This window comes from Centrocercus urophasianus, unplaced genomic scaffold (genome assembly GCF_019232065.1).
Source record: "Centrocercus urophasianus isolate 14NV4802_14NV808 unplaced genomic scaffold, USGS_Curo_1.0 seq_12, whole genome shotgun sequence".
NCBI lineage: Eukaryota > Metazoa > Chordata > Aves > Galliformes > Phasianidae > Centrocercus > Centrocercus urophasianus.
In genome coordinates, this window is record NW_024884364.1 from 59,285,870 (window position 1) to 59,303,825 (window position 17,956).

Below are 17,956 nucleotides of genomic sequence, written 5' to 3' on the forward strand. Positions count from 1 at the left end.
CTCATGCCTGCTACTTAATTACAATTTAAAGACTCAAGACTGGATTGGTCTAAGATACATTTTTCAAGTATTCTCTCCTTGTTTATAGTACGACAGTAGTACCTTATTGCACATTGTTTGTGAAGGACTCTCTTCTACAAGGGTGGGAAATCATTTCGTTCCGGGCATTTGACAGACTTGAACCCTGGCAAAATGACCTTCCCCTTTCGGTATAGATCGTCCTGCAAACCTTTGTTCATCCTCTGCACCAACAGCTTCTCATAGAGCAGCGGGTGATAAGCCCCTAAGGTACAAGCTGCATCGTAGTAGAGTTCATGGTAGTGACATAGGTCGGTCTGTCGGACTGAAGGGATGTATTCGTACACGTGCACTTCGCTGCACATGGACATCATGATGAGGATACCTGGAGCAAAAAGTGAAAACAAGAGTGAACTTATACAGACTGATCCCTATAGAGTTGACAAGGCAGTACATGAAACATAAGGACGAAGTAAAAGGCCTGTAAGTGCTTGCACAGCATCAGCCTCCTTGAGGGAGAAGACTGCTCTCTCTCCCTCCTCCCTGTTTTCCCCACCCTGTCCACAAAATATCCCACACAAGAATCAAGGATCTAAAGCAGCTGTGCACTAAGCCAACTGATGACGTTTCATAGTTTTATTGTATATCATGAATTCTTGAAATTGTTTACCAAGACAGACTAGGTATACGCATTCACTTGGACAATTCAGATTATGCATACATGCAGAGCAGTTGCCTGATGTTTTTAAGGAGCTTTTCTTTATATTTCTACCAAACACACAGCTAAATTCTGGCTTGTTATGCACAAGAGATCTAAAAAATTTCCAGTTATTCCCTTTCCAGCCAATGCTGTGCTTTAAGATATATTTGTCTTGCAAACGTTTACATACATTTTTATCTTCAAGGCTCTGTAGAATCTAGGAGAATACTATTTGCCCTTTCCTTTTTTTGTATATAACGGCAATGAGAAACAAAAACTGAAAAATGATCCAGTATCACCCATGTTTCCTCACTTCGCAAGTTTTGAATGGTTGCTTCCAATCATTGGCAATATTGGGGTACCAGTGTAATCACTGAAACATCTACACCTTATTATAACGTTGGTCTTTTTTGGCCTGGAATTGAAGCAACTCCCTTTTTTCTATTCACCTGCTTCTCTATAGACAGGAAGACATTGCAAGGAAAGCAGCCTAAGTACATGCAGAAGAAGCATCAACCAGTATTGGTGGGTGAAAGTCCAGAGCTTTCTCAGAATTTTCTGGTGGATTTCACGCAGAAAGACTCAGAAAGGTGTAGTCCCTCTTAGAGCAGTGTCTTCAAGAGGAAAAACCTCATTCCACCTTCTGTTCAGCAAGGAGGAACCTACAAAATGCTAACTCACTCTTTCTTGCCATGTCTGAATAGCAGACAATCATCTGCATTGTCAATAGCTGCATAGAAAGACCATAAGGAAATGTTTAAAGCCCCTAAAGCTTTAAATCCAGCCAAAGGTTAGCTTTAACCTTATGTGCACTCCTTAGATGCTGTTGTTACTCTCCTTAATCCTGTGTTTGGGATGAAAAATAAGACCAATAGAGGATCTGGAGGAAAACAGGTGCTTAGGCAGACGTTGCTTCCCCATGGCACAACTGTAAACCTGTACTACTAGAAGGTTTTTATAGCTCTGAGAGAAACTTATATGTGGCATTTGCACATTTTTGAAGGGACTAATATGATATATTGATCAATAGCACTGCCTAAACTGCAATACTTTCACATCAACTTCACATCCGTTTACGAGAACCTCTTCCACCTCTTCCATTTTATACAACATATAAAAGGAAAATGATTGATTAAGCCTTGTTGATACTTTTTTTTTTTTTTTTTTTTTAAGATGCAACTTTAAAAATCAAAACATATAGAAAATTTATTGAAACACTTCTTGCACTGCTGGTAACCGCATCTGTTGAACATGACCGTCAGCTCTCAGAGGAGACAGCTGGACTAATTCTGCTCATTTTGCAAATACAAATGAGAACTGAAGTCACTGGGGTTTTTTTTTCATTACAACAGTTTTGGAATCAAAAAGCATCAAAGGTGTCTTGGATGATTGTCAAAAGTGAAATGAATTAACATAAAAAATTATTTTGCTTCTTTAATTAAGCAAAGCTGTTTTCTGAAGCTCAGTTTGCAGTTTGGGAACATTTCAATGGCTTGTTAATGAAAAGAACCTTATGTTCTTCCTGCTGTGTATCATTAGATTATCAAAATGATATTTTTCCTCGCCTGATGCGTGAAGTAACTGAAAACCAATTACTTCTGTGATTAAATCTTCTTTTATCGCAAATAAAAGGTTCTGAAAACATCTCACATTCTTCTACAGCTTTAAAATCTACAGAGCCAATGGCCTTAGAAAGGCAAAGCATATCAATTTCAAAGGACAAGTCCACAAATTTAAGTGAACTTTAATCTTAAGCAGCAAGATACACAAATTCAAGGTGAAAAAATGTCTACTTTCAATGTGGGTAAAAAGCACAAGCCACACTGCCTTGCCTCCAAACTCTTACAGAGATGCTCTATATATTTAGCCTGCCTAGCAAATATATCTAGAATTGTTTGTTTGTTGTTTCAGTTTTACAAATGCTTTCGCCTGCTTTTCCACTGTGAACCTCCTTCCTCAACTGATGGAGAGCCCACCTGCCACTCCAAGGTAACCGTTATCCAGCTGAATCAGAGAACAGACGGTGGAAAGGTGTGCAATAATGAACCATGTCCAGAAACAGACCATAAAGTCACTTCTCTCCTGCACCCAGAGTCAAGCCTGGAGCCAGCTGCAAAAGCTGTACCACCACTGTAAGAGGAAAATTGATTCTGATGGAAAATACAAGCCTTAAACCGAAAATGTCTGATTTCACTGTCACGTTACCCAGCTAACCTTAAAATTAGTAGAGGAAATTGCCATTTGTGGGATAAGAAAGCTGTCAAGAACAAAAACTGGGACTCTGTTATCATTTCCTTAGTAACAGCAAAGATGGTATGGTTCATAATGACAAAATTCCAAGCAGTACCATTGACTTTCCTGTAAATTAGTTAATGGAGCACTCAGAAATGGTAACATTTTAGTTCTCAGTGACCTGTGGATCTGTGTCCTCCAGAATCAATCTAAAAGATACGTACTATCTAATTTAGCTCCTTGCTTTTTCTATGTCATTCTACACAGTCCATTATTTGTGGTTTCAGATTAGGTAAATCAGATAACTAATTTCTGGCAGTCAATTCAATTTTTTTGCTTGTATTGGCAGTCAATTAAAATTTTTTGCTTGTATTGGACAAGGATGTTTTTAAGGATTAAAGGGTGACTCAGAGCTAGTTTCTGAGTGGTAACAGTTAATTTACAGCAACATCTTTGCATTTAAATCTAAGGTAAACGAACTGGAAGATGAGTTTGACAATGCCCCATCCCTGCAGGTGCTCAAGGCCAGGTTGGATGGGGCCCTGGGCAGCCTGAGCTGGTGGGGGGCAGCCCTGCCCAAGGCAGGAGTTTGGGCTGCTGGGCTCTGAGGTCCCTTCCAACCCAAACTGTTCAGTGATTCTATGAATCTGTGAATGACTAGAGACTACCATACACTGAGGTGCCTTTGGGCCACAGAGGTTTATCTTTCCTGGTGGAAATGTGAGTAATCCTGAGACTTACAGACCTGATGCACCTGTCAAATGCACAAATCCAGCAAAAAAAAAAAAACCAAACAATGGTCAGTGCCAGACTTTTTTTTCTTTAGCATCTTTACACCACAGTCAAAGAGACCAATAGTGTGGTACAGCCGGCACTTTCATCCCAACAGCTGATGAGTGAGAACCCAAGACACTCAGGATAACACATTTGATCTACAGGACACACAAAAAGCACCCCCCAAAATGCTCTTTCTTGGAGGGAAAAAAAAAACAAAAACATTTGTGAGCTGCTTTCTTTGTATGAATTGAATCCTAATTAAAATAGAAAACAAATGGGTTCAGTACTGTCCCACACCTTCTAAAATATGAACTTCCTCCACATGAGAATACCTCTAGATCTTATTGCCATCTAAGTTTACAAAAAACATCTTTAATACAATAGCAGCACTTTAAACCATGAGGACATTCACACTAGTACAAGGATGGATTCAGTTTTTCTCTGCTCTCTAAACTTGCTCATGTTATTCTGCTTTCCTTTGAATGTCCAATCTCATTTCCATTTGTAATCTCAATTATCTTTACACATCTTTTTGTGTTATTGCTTCCCTGGTTTCTCCTCTGCAGCTGAAATTTTCTCCCCCACACACTGACTTTAGTTTCCAGGCTTCCCTTCTTTAATTCTTTTCCCTGTGCTGCTCAGAGTACATCTATTTGCTTCTTTCATCTATGCAATTTTCACATCACTGCCCAATGCAATATCATCTACAAGTTTGTTTCATATCTCATCACTCCTCCTTGATCATCACCATAAAGGATAAACCAATTTTCTGATAGCCTGTAAGGCAAAGGATTTCCATATAATACACCCAAATACTGGTCTCTGTTCACAGTCCTTAAGTTAGCTTTCAGACAGTGCACAATTACTACATATAAAACAGTACCAACTGGCTCACTCAGCACCTAAGTAGATGTTAATGGAAGATGGAAAGAGAGTTGCTATCCCATAACCTTGTAGTCTGGGCAGAATTAATCCCACAGAGATTATTTGCATTTCCAAGCAGTCTGGTCTACAGTCCTCTTTAAAGACATTGACAAGAGGCAGGCATTTCTGTGGTAAAATTCATCAGACTTATTTTAGATATCTGTTTTATGATGGGATGAAATTGATCCTTGTAAGTGTTGTTTTTTCTCTTCAGTGACTAGGTAGAAAGTGAACAGACAGTTTGGTTCTTGATATCTGTACCTTCTCCCTTCTAGATCTAAAGCTCTTTAGCTTAGAGAAAAATCATGTAAATACTTTTTTCAGGAACACTGGATGAAGAAATGAAAACAAAGTGTGATTCATCTGACCAAATTTGCCCAATGATGCAGACATCTACACCTCAAATAGCTATCAAAGATTCCTTTGCTGTCAGTGGAAGAAAGTGCATTCTCTGGATGCAGTGCCTGCCAACTCATCCTATAGTAAGCACTTAAACACGGATCATGTGAAGACGTTCCTTCTGATGTCGATGGGAAAAAAGGAATGGTAGCACAGATAACTTGTACTTCTCTTGTATTATACCTCTCTCCCAGTGTAAGCCAGGAGTTTCACACGGAGAAAGGAGCACAGGTCTAACAGCCATATTTACCCTTTGCTTTGCTGTGTCTGAGGCTGACAATCACACTATCACAATCGTAATGTGGAGGCATCTAAAGCTAGGACATATGAATCCTGCACTCTGGCTAACCTGGCTATGGACAGAAATCAGTTTTATGTGCAAGGACCAAGCTGATGGGAGATGGCCTTTTTTTCACTCATAAGGATGTATGGGAATCAGAGTGAAAGGAACAAATAACAAAGTATTTAGGGAAGACCAGAGGACAAGTCCAGATTGGATGGGGCCCTGGGCAGCCTGGTCTAGTGTTAAATGGGGAGGTTGGTGGCCCTGCCTGTGGCAGGGGGGTTGGAAATTCATGATCCTTGAGGTCCCTTCCAACCCTGGCCATTCTGTGATTCTGTGATATGCACGACTTAAGAAAAAGTAAAACAGAAGGAGCTATCTCACAGCAGGCAAAGAGCAAAATGGAGAAGTACTCCTTAGAAAGGTGAATACCAAGTGGAATTCATGGGACACACACACAAAAATGCCTTTATTTACTGAATAATCTCACTAAAATCTAGATTACCTAGATTAATCTAATTAATCTACTAGTAGCAGTATTACTACCATGCCTAGGGAACTTGATCAAGACCCCATTATTGTACAAAGAGTATAAAGAGTAGAAATACTGTCAGTTTGAGTGATGAAATCACAGTGTGGTCTGGAGGGACCCATGGATTACTTCAGAGGGAAAGGGATCTCCCAAACTTGTTGAGTCCAATCTCTCCCATCAGATCAAGTACAGCTCTGAAGTTAGATCAGTTTTCTCGCAGCCTTGCCCAATTCAGCACTGAGTATCTTTAAGAATGGAAATGAAACTCAAATATTTTCAAAAGTTCACTGAAGCATTCAAAAATAACACGATAGGCATGATCGTGGAATCAGCAAGCAGGCTGGAAAATGACTTTTCTTCCAAGTCTGATGATTATGTTTTAATAGCTAGATCTTAATTATCCAATCAAAAATTCATAGAAAGGAAAAGGTCAAGCTATCTTGTGTAATTTTAGCTTTGGCAAACGTGACTGGTACAACCATACATTCAAAACTGCAGCTGAAGATATTTCTTCATTGAAAAGAATATTCTCTTTTCTAATCTACATTAATACCCTTGTTGGATTTTCCATCTTTCAGAAATCCTTCTAGGATTACAAATATAAGATGGAAAAATGCATAATTCTGCTTAGGGAAACTTATTTTATAGGAATCACTCAAAGGTGTGCTTCATTAATGTTTTATAGGTGAATGACAATGCTCCTAACTACTGTGTTGAAAAAAATACAGGACTGTGAGCCTTACATTGTGAAGTATGCTACAATATATTACTCCAAAGAAATGACATTAGAGAAACAGTCAACGTGCAAGTTTCTTAAAACAGCACAATATCAGATGCCAATGAAGTATGGTGGCTTTCAAAATACGATATATTAATATTTCTAAGTCCTCAGAAGGATGTGTGTCTTTTTTTTTTTTTTTTCCTATTCAGCAGACTTTCATGATGTTAGGATGCTTAGGATATGGTTTAACTCAGTCTGAGTGGCGTAAGTAAATTCCTGGAATTTTACAATCTGTGCTGAGAACATTTAAAACAAAATTAAATTATTTGCATGGTTTACAGAAATAAATTCCAACACAAGCCATTCTGTGACTCTATGACTCTGTGATTATGGATTCTAATCAAAAGGAGAAAATGTTTCTTAATTTGTTCTTGGTGATTTTAATGACCCAACAGTTATCCAATTTCTAGCATGGATCTTTTGTACAGTACAATTAGGCTTTGTGGTTAGCACACTAATTTAAAAATATTCTCTAGATTATAAGAAAATAACCTATAGCTTAATGTACCTGAATTCAACAGATGCTGTACAAAAGCATCTAAAATAATGTACCACTCAAACATTCAGCAAAAGTTCAGCATCACTTTAACAAAATTTAAGAGACTCTGGAAAAACATGAATAAGCGTAATCTGATTATTACACTCACAGTGTGACTCACTTCACAGACAGCACAAGTTTATTTACAGGAAAGAATTAAAGCTAGATGCACCAATATGTCTGTGTTTGATAACACAAGCACTTGAAAGCATTACAAATGCACATAAAGTGTTTAGAAACTATAGTTCTCTATATGCTAGGCTACTTCTATCAACTCTATTTTTTTACTCTTGAGTAAACAAATTAGCTTGTTGGATTTCAGATACCACAGGAAAATCTGTTACTCCTTGAAACAGGGCCAAATTTGCCTCAGGTATTCTTTGGAACACACATAAAAAGAAACTTTGAACTTTTTAAACTATTCTGTTTCTTCAAATGGGTTCTTTTACACCTGTTGATGTACTACAACAAAACTAACTGAAATAAAACATTATCTAAATTTGCAGAAAAACAAATACTTACTAAGGAATTTAATAATTACCAAATGCCTAAGCCTAACAAATTGTGTAATACTTGTCATCTTAGATGTATAATACTCACATTATGTACTAGAGCTAGAAAATGATATATCTGTCACAATGTGGAATGCAAAAATCTATACATTGATCACAGTAATATACTCCGTAATATGAGCATAGACTGGAAAATATTGACCAGTAACATCCACGTATTTTTTAAAATATATTTTTAAAATATATTATCTAAATTTGGGTGATGTGCCAGAATATTGAAGATTTTTAATGTGATTTGGTTTTTAATTTTCGGGTTTTAATGTGATTTGGGTGAAGAGAGAAGTTTGTTTTATGTCTGTAATTTAAGACAGGAGGAGTAAGTAAGTAAGGAGGTAGGAGTTTAAGTAAGGGAGATGCTCAAGCTCTGTAATGTTTTTAATGTAAATGAAAAAAAATATGTATTGAAGATTATGTATTGGAAATATTATTTCTCTGCATAAAATACTTGAACAATACTGAGCTGAAAAGCACCCTTCAGTTCTTCAACCAACCACTGAAGAACAGCTGATTAAGTAATAAAGTGATAATTTAAGTGATAAAGGCAAGTCTTACTAAGTCGAATTGTTTCTTTCAGCTCATGGAAGTGTGTTTTTCTAAGCAGAGCTGGAGATGAGCTGCACTCTTCTATTCAACACACTCTCTGAAGCCATTTTAAATTTAAACTCTTAGTCATATACTGAACTGCTACTACTGCAGTGTAATGGTAGTCTTGCTTGTATGATTGTCTCAATGCATGCACATGAAGACTAAATATTAATGATATTAATGATGCAGAACTGTTTTGAGTCTGTAATGTGAACTGTAAAGCCTCAAACGAGCCTCTTCCTTCTCCTTGCAATAAATTAACCTGGGCTTGGTAATCATTTTGCATTCAGTGGTTCATTTATTAAGCTAATAAAATGTAGAAACCTACACAGACCACGTTCAGATTTGGAAGTTAAAAAAGCCAGCAGACTAACACTGTCAAAAAGACAAAAGCTGCTGAAAAAAAGTGACAGGTATACAAATGTGAATTTCAGGTAAAATCACTTCTGAAGAGGTGAGTTAGAAAAATGTGCCAATGGACTACAGAAAGCAGGAATTCATATAAAGGGGTCTTCATTACAAAACTGTATATAATCCAGATTACATGAGATTTGGTGGCTGGACTCCTACATTTCATCATGTCTGAAAAATATGCAGCAGTTCACAGACTGGATGTAAACATATCAATATTCGTTTAACAAACCCAGTTTTCAACCAAGTGTGAACTAGTGTTGCCAACTGCAAAAAGTCACCAAGGCAACTTGTTGCCTAGGGCTAATGCAAGACAATGAGAACACCAGGTAGTCTTTTGTTTAAAAGCATGAAGGCGGCAGCCACAGAAACAATGCAAAAATATTCGGGAAAAGGATTCTCAAAGCTCATCTAAGATTAGATTAGGGACACAAAGAGTGAATAATTTATAACGAGGAATGACATTAGCTAAGATATGACATGCCAAAAGACAAAGTTACAAGCTAGGAGAAGTCTTCATCAGTGTCTTGCAGTGTCTCAGAAAACAAGCCAAAAGACTCCCAGATTAAAACAAAAGATTTATTTTCCCTTGGAGCACTGATCCCCCCAAAAAACAAAGCAAAACAAACCAGAAAATCCAACAACAAATCTATGTTCTTGGTCATTATTCAAACCCCTTGAGGCAGCTCCACTAGAGGATGACTTGTCTGTGCCATACAAAGATGGCATGCCCATAAAGTAACACACTACAAACTGGATGCAATTTGACAGTGCGTTCAGTCTGTTTTCAATGATGTCCTGAACTTATACCTATCATTAAGCTGGACAGGAAGCATTGTTAAGCCAACAGCAAATTCAATGCAAAAGACTGCAGTCAGATATTTGTAGCACTGCTAAGGTGCAGAATGGCATCTGTGATGGATGGGTTGCTGCAAGGTGACATCTCGCTTGGAAGAAAACTGAAAGCAGGAACATCTGCATGCTACAGCCTGATGCCATAGAAACTGGATGAAGTTGATGTGTATTGGATAGTATTCATTTCACCTGATTTTAATAAAACCTCCATAGTATATGCATTATAGTTTAGCATTTCAGAAGTGATTAGAAGCAGTGACATATGCAATTACTGCAAGATTTAAATCTGTATGAGAATGTACATAAAATGTGATATTATCAAAGCATTCCAGACTTGTGCCTTATTTTCAATGTAGCCTGTAGCACATTCAACCCTGCTCCTCCCCACAGACCCTCCACACCCCTTTCCTCCAGCAAAGATGTGCACTATTCTTACCTCACCTTAGCCTTGAGCTACTGCAGTGCGGATGCCTCAACTCAACAACATACTGAGCTAATACAGTGGGGTCTGGGGGAGCTTGGGGCTCCAGGACAGAGTTATGCTGAAACAGAGCAACCCATAACCCAAAATAAGCACAAAACTTATCCTCTTCAGCTCCTATGCAGTGAAGTTACCAGGGAAAAGGTTCCAACTCTTCCCACTCGGGTAACAATATGTACAAGACTACCTCTTCCTCACAAATGAACCACTTGCCCCTTTTCCGAAAGGATTAATAATATTGTGACTTAAGTACCTTCACATAGCTATTTAACAGTGTTAAATGATTCTCCTGAATCTCTTGAATGTTAAAAGATTCTCTCTACTGCTGAAGGATGGGTGACTCAGTGCTGCAGAGAAACACCGTGAGAACACTTTCCATCCCAAATCCTCCCTTTGGGAAGACTCAGTTTCTTGTAAATAATACTAAGCAGCAGAAATGGATATAAATTTCAGGTTCAAGATGTAATTGCTGAAGTAATTCTCTAAGACCACCCTAAAATGTTCCTGACATTCCTGATGTATCCATGTTTTAATTTTTACAATTTATCCAATTTTGTAAACTGGGACTAATAAATAGGAAGAAGTTTGATAGTCAGAACATGTTTCGTACAGGTGCACTCAGTTGTGTCTTTCAGCTTCAGTTCCAAATGGATATTTGCTGCATGAGTTGTTGAGAGATACCTGACATGAAGACCAACATGACTTTTCAGATTTCTGCCGAGCTGCATTATATGCTCTATGCTTTGTCTTGCCCTTCGAAAGGATATAGTTGCTGTTCCTGTGCTCTCTCCCAGTTTTTATTATATTATATGTGCAATGGATTGACATCTATTCAATAAGGTTTCTAAAATAGGAAGCTTTCCCTAATGACACATTTAAAATGCATCTATCAAAATAGTAGGTAGTTATCAAACGAGGTGCGTATGACTCTCAATGAGCATGTCTTACTGTCTTATTTTCTAGAAGCTAATATTAGCATTGCTAAAATATATAAAAGTTTACTTTGGACAAGAACCAGATAGAATAAAGTAATATATTATAAATAAATAATAGGCATTCTTATATTATAAATAAAATAGGCAAATAGCCTTATCTAAATCTCCACACACTTATTACATGTAACTGTGCAGCTTTTGTCGCCAATGTTTTCGCTTCTTTAGCAGTTAATGTTTTCCAAGCATTTTCTGCTTGTAGTATATTTTTGTCAGGAACATTTAGGTTCGGGGTTGAAGATCACTGTTTTATTCTTACAGTGAAATTAAATCATGTTTCTTCAAAGAAAGCTTTTGAAGTGTTTCTTATATACTGTGGAGAGTACAGATTGACAGCACAATGATCCTCTCCACTATTCTTATGATCAGCAGCTGTTATCCTATTTTTATCAACAACTTCATTACTCCAAGAATTGCTTTTGCAGAATGTGAATGCTGCTGATGAGATCATTCCACATGAGCAGACTTCTCCTTATGAATTTCTACACACAGGCACCAAAAATCTCACTTCAAGAAGTAACCCACTGCAAAGCCATCCTTCCCCCACACAACCCTTTTCTTCTTTCCACTCATGATCCAGACAAGCACAGCCAACTCAGGACATCAATGGACGCTTTTTCAGGCACCTTTATGTTATCCCACTCAGAGCCTCAAGCACTCTCCCTATAGCCCTTGGTGAGCTCCACAAAACCATAGGATGCCACTACTGCATACAAAGCCCAGTACGAGTGCTCAGAAATGGTCTTCCCATAGCTGATGAAATGTCATATATCATTGCTTTTAGATTCAAATGAAAAGACAAGTTTCCAAGGCAGACAATGGCACTTGGAGTTCTATTGATTCCTGTGCCTCTAGATGCATAAATAAGGAAGATCCTGACTCAGTTTTGCTCCTCTGAACTACATGCGTCCTTTCAACATTCACAATAAGGACTTGCTATGTTCCAGATAATGCTCTCATTTACGACATTAGGCAGCATGAACTGTGGCCTCAGTGCCAAACTGTCCCTCAATAAATATTAACAAATGATGGAAAAATATGATGAAATTCTATTGCTTTGAGGGTAAGAAGAAAGGGGATGCTTCAGCCTCTTACAGACTTCACTGGAAGCTGTGACAGGGAAATTTCATTCCTAGGCATGTGCATGGGATTACAGTCTGGTCTGTCAGACTGCATCAGTGACTCCAACCTCACAGCATGATGTGCTGCATGCTTTCACTAACGGTCTTGAGCACCACTGTTACATGATCTCAACAAAGAACTTCAGAATTGAGTTGGTTGTCAATGGATAAATTAATATGGAATAATATAAATTTCTCATAGATGCGTGTATTTTAGAAGTATGATACATGTACTATGAATATGAAGAGCGAGACAGCAGAACAGTAAATTCACCCAACTGTTTTATAGTTCTCATTTCTTGTATTTTGGATAGTCATTATTCCAGTTTCGATCAAGAACAAAAAACAGATGTACATAGATGAGATACTCATGAAACATACACATTTATAGTTTTGTTTTTATCTAACATAGGACTGGGCCCATCCTTGATGCACCTACCAATAAAACCTGAAGAAGGAGGGTTGGGCTGTATTTTCTCTTTAGTGTTCTCCTGAATGATGTCCCAGAGCTGCCATATAAACTTTGGATGGAGAATGTAAAAAGGCTGGTTTGGATTCTTCCTGCGATGCTGTACATAGGGAGTGAACAGATTGTAGTCCGGCTTCTTATACCACTGGGAAGAAAAAAGCAAGAACTTTCTTAAATCTTATGTTATCCAATGTATTTTGAATGCTACATGAGAAACAATGTGAATGAGCTCGAATGCCCTGGAGGCACTCAAGGCCAAGCTGTATGGGGCCCTGGACACCTGAGCTGTTGGGGAGCAGCCCTGCCTATGGCAGAGAGTTGGGACTGCATGGGCTTTGAGGCCCATTCTAATTCAAGTCATTAGTGATTCTATGAAGGCAGCTGGCATTGGTGAACATTTGTCCTAGAAATCCTCATTCTAGGCCACTCTTCTGCCTTTTTTCACACAGAGACATCCAATAATCAACTAAGTGCAGCAGGACAAGCCAATCCCGACTCCCACTCAAGCCCACAAGGCACATCAAACATCAGCACGTGAAGCAGCCCTGTGACAGCCTATGCAAGAAGCAGGCAGTTTCTGGCATCTGCTGCCATGGGAGTTGAGCAGATGAAGGTTTCCTCCTACTTACAGCCTGCTCAGCTCCCAGCTCCCCCTGCCAAGAACCATCAGATCAACTGGTCCACTGGAGCTGCAGCACTTGCCTAGGCAGAGGCTCTCCAAGTGACAACCAGACGAACGTTGGCTGCTCTCAGCGAGGAGCACAGATGGCTGTGGGAGAGCAGACGCAAAGGGGAACTGGTAGAGGGAGGCCTGGGACACAGGGAAAGCACCAAGAGAGATTGTTACTGAGGTGCTGTATTTCATCTGGGAAGGTGGGAAAAGAAGGATGCAATTTGTCACCTTTCTTGATAAAGCCTCTTTCTGAGATCTAGCAATATCCCTCCTTTGCAAATATACAGAAAGTTCACTGCCACATAAAAATAGTAGCATACCTAAACGAAAAAAATCCACACCATTCATCTATTCTAGTATCTCAGAGGAAGCCACTCTAGTACAAGTGCTGGCTACAAAAACAGCATTTTAACCAATAAACTTATTTTGGCCAGTTCAGGCATAAGTAGTGAACCCTGCTCCTCAGAGAATGACTTTGAGGTTCACTGTGGTGAGAAACAGGGAGACAGGAGTACTAAATAGACAAATTTTGCCCAGTATTTTGGGACTGACTGGGAAGAAAGGAACAAGGAGACATCTTACCACATTCAAATTCGCAGAGTAGGGCGCAGGATCCCAGGCTACTAAGATAACATCTTTGTACAAGGAGCTGTCGACAAAGTGATGGTTTGGGTTGGTGAGAATCTGCAAATACACGTGTGAAAAAAATGCAGTTGAAAGCAAATGGGACCCAGTAAAAGGGCAAAACTCTACCCTAAAATAAACAGTCATCCCCACTCTGCTCTTTGTTCTAATTTAATTTGGCTTTAAGCAACTTGTTCTATTATATATATATATATATATATACGTATATAGACCCTTTTATACATAATACCCAAAAATAGGGTTGTTTTTATACATACATATATATACATATAGATATATACACACATATATACATACAAAGAGCCTAGCCATAAACAGCACTATGACAGTTTGAAGTAGCAGTACTCTGAGTTACTCTCCATCTGTGATGTGATGAGACCACTTGAGATTCTGCATAATTGTACATCAGCACTACTGCGTGTTCCGGAACGTTACAATGAAAGCTACGATATTTCACACTGCCTGCAGGATCCTCTTTTTGGACACAGACTAGCTTTCTTTGAAGAGCTGCAGCCCCGAAGAATACCCTTGTCTTTGTATTTTTCTTTTATTGCCCCCCCCCCCCCATTGGTTGTTTTCTCATTTCAACAGCAGCACAGTGTCGTGTGAAGTACCTCTGAAAAGGAAAATTAAACCATGACAGTAAAAGCTCGTATACCTAGAAAAAGAATTCCAGGAATAGATGTGTGATAGTACTATTTTTGAAGTAACTGTGATATTGCTCTAATCTACTGCACTCTCATAGCTTCATCCCACCTTTTCTAGTACTCTGCTTGATCCTCCCACCCCGATGGAAGTTTTCCTTCCACTTCTGCTGGCTTCTTACCCAGACTCTCTGTGTCTAACCAGATCTCTCTGAGCTCTGGTGCATCCAACCCAATGGAAGGACTGAACTGAATGATTTCTGCACTGGTTGATGCAGCATGAATTTAGCTCCAGCTGTTAAACTAATCAACATTCCAGACAAATTCATACTAATTTTCATTTCCCTTTAGGATCCAATGAGCCATATTTGATTATGCATATTTTTCTTCAGAAAAATAATATTGTTGCCATAGCAATATTCTTTCTACCATAAACTTTGAGCTTAATGACTTTGCACCAGCCTTCTACAATAAGAACAGAATTAGTCTTGCTGCCATCAGCATCCCTAACTCCATTTCTCAGAGCAGTTTTTGCCTGAGAACATAAACTTCTTTCATAAGACTACAGAGTAAGCATACCAAAAGGTCAAGCTTTTTAAAGCTCAGTTCTACAGTTATCACACAAAGGAGCTCTGCTTGCCTTTCAGCAAGCAAGAGTCCTTCAGAGGTGCTGTCCATAGAAATTTCACTCTTAGTGAACATGCATTCATATGTATGAGATGAATTTCCTCTGGAATAACAATATGTGTTGTGCTTGCACTGGCTTCCTTCACATCCTTTGGGTTTTCATAGCAGGGAATGTGAGGGAAGGAGAGGGCCACAACAGCCTTTTAATCAACTGAATGAAGGAATTTCCTACAGTAAGGAGAGAAGGAGGATCAGAAAACCAGTATGGATTACACATCTTCAGTACTGGTAAGGAAAGCCAGTTCTATTAAGTGACCTGTGCAAATTTCTCTCCCGGCAGGGAAAGGCCAGTTTCTCAGCACGAAGCTTCTGACCTCTCTGAAGGAACAGAAAGGTGATGGGAATACAAATGTTTGCAAGGAAGCTGTGTGAGATGACTGGAGAAAGCTCAAATCACTCCCTGCAGGCATTTTTCTCTTTCTCTGTAGGGTCCATAGTTAGACTAGTCAACTAAATCAAGTTTCTAAGCTCTTCTTCTTGCTTTGGGACAGGGGCTTAGGCATGGTCAATAACTAGGATGTTTTGGGAAAAAGTAACCCAAAGCAAAATGAAGAACAGATGGGGAAAAAAAAAATCCAAAAACACAGTTGAGATAAAGGACACTAAGATGTACATCAGTTACATCAGCACTCTCCAATATATTACTAAACCCAGAGTAAGATTTTATGTTCTTCACCATGAATCAGCACATACACAAAATGCTGTGTGGCCAGCCGTACCCTTGGCACTAAGTAAACTCACCATATCAGCATTTTATAAAGCTAGCAATTCTGTTATTACACTTCGGCTGCATTTCATAAAGATGAAAGACATTTAGTTTGCCCAAGGCAACAGTTTTTCAAAATTAAAAAAAAATACAACCATCAGGTGTCACTATAGCTCAATGCACGCTTCATTTGTTGACACTGATGTGCTGAAAATCCCATTTTCTATTTCTATTCAGATGAACAGACTCATCTCAGGTGTAACATCCAGTGGATACAGAAGTTTTTCACTAGATAGCTCCAAATTTTTAAAGAACAATGGCTGTCAGACAAATCAGTCCTCATCCTCTTCACCTTTCGGTGAGGAAATAATTGGGGAACAGGAGAAAAGAACAAAGCTTTGGGATTCCCACAGATCAGGTTTTATGAAGATCCTGGAAGTGGTGTGGCAAAATTGTTTGTTACTGAGGACTGTGGCATCCTGCACAGCCTGAAGAGGTGCAGAACACATGAGAAGCTCTGCAAACCCATTCCTTGGAACATGGATAACGAGTAACTACTGCAATCATTCTGAACTGACGGCTTGTGTCAACATCATTGTAAGGGAGAACTTTTACCTGTTCTATATCATGACTGTTAAATTACTAGCTGTTTCCCAGACTACCCAACATTTTCTCAGAAGTCATTAATTTAATGTCGTATCATGCAGAAGCGACAATGACTTGAATTCACAAAAGGAAGAGCTTACCTGAGAGTTAATGATTCGCATCGTTGTTTTATTCCCAACATCTTTTTCATAGCCACGTGTTGGAGCAGAATTAAATCTTAGAACAGCATCATGAGAATCTGGGAGCACAAATATTGGGGTCATTTTTATTTTTCTTAATGGGACTGAACATTAAAATAAAACAAATTATCTCAACTAATGTAAAACTTGCACATTTCTCCTGATCTTGCTATTCTAAGGATTACAAACATTCTGCTACAAGCAAACAAAAATCCACTTGCATCTGCCATACATTATTATCCATTGGAAAAAAAAATCATCATTTGTAAATTTAGCTTTCAATACTTAAAAATGTTTATTTGATAAAATTCACATAGAAAGGTTATCAGTACATCCAGCACACACAGTCACTTGATATCTCTATTGCAAAATTTACAGTTAATCGTAGAATCACAGAATGGCCTGGGTTGAAAAGGACCACAATGATCAGTGAGTTTCAACCCCCCTGCTATGTGCAGGGTCAGCAACCACCAGACCAGGTTGACCAGAGCCACAGCCAGCCTGGCCTTGAATGCCTCCAGGGATGGAGAATCCACAACCTCCTTGGGCAACCTGTTCCAGTGTGTCATTACCCTCTGTGTGAAGCAGTGGAATAGGTTGCCCAAGGAGGTTGTGGAGACTTCTTCCATGTTGCTATGCAGGAGCCCCACACACCCCAACACCTAACTTCCATCTGCCTAAACATAATTATCTTGATTCTGGAGAAGCTAGAAGACACTAAGTCAATAGAAGTGGCAAGTACTCCACATTTCTAGAGATGTAAAAGAAAAACAAAAGCCCTTTATACCTGAAATCTGCTTATTAATTTAAAATATAAATAAATTCGGACAACTTTTTGACTATCTTTTGAGTGAGAAATTGGTTTAGGAAATGGGAACTGTATGGTTTCACAACTTAACTCAGAGACAGTGTACTGCATTTCCGAGATTGTTCACTCTGTTTTTTTCATATCATGATGAAAAAAAAATTTCCTTGATCAGAAAGTATTTGATCAGGATGCAGTCAAACACTGATGACAACTGCTTTCAAATTAAGTGATTTTAATCTTAGTAAGTAGTCAAAAATAACTATTTCAAAGTTGCCAAAAGTTTGAGGTGAGATCATAGATCCCCACTACCTTCTGATTTTGCCAAAATAACTGTGTCT

General features: G+C 38.7%; 2 protein-coding genes across 2 annotated transcripts in view; one reads left to right on the top strand and one right to left on the bottom strand.

Annotated features, from left to right (window-relative positions):
* The window catches only part of LOC122155919 (pinopsin-like), a 73,344-nt gene extending 70,490 nt beyond the window's left edge, over nt 1–2,854 (top strand). The window contains exon 4 of the mRNA XM_042810280.1: nt 2,630–2,854. Coding sequence (XP_042666214.1) covers nt 2,630–2,854 — 225 coding nt within the window. The remainder of the gene's footprint in view (nt 1–2,629) is intronic.
* The window catches only part of ST6GAL2 (ST6 beta-galactoside alpha-2,6-sialyltransferase 2), a 45,893-nt gene continuing 28,071 nt past the window's right edge, over nt 135–17,956 (bottom strand). The window contains exons 3-6 of the mRNA XM_042810279.1: nt 16,772–16,869; nt 13,926–14,027; nt 12,641–12,815; nt 135–403 (exon numbers count right to left, since the gene is read on the bottom strand). Of these exons, the coding sequence (XP_042666213.1) occupies nt 135–403; nt 12,641–12,815; nt 13,926–14,027; nt 16,772–16,869 (644 nt within the window). The remainder of the gene's footprint in view (nt 404–12,640; nt 12,816–13,925; nt 14,028–16,771; nt 16,870–17,956) is intronic.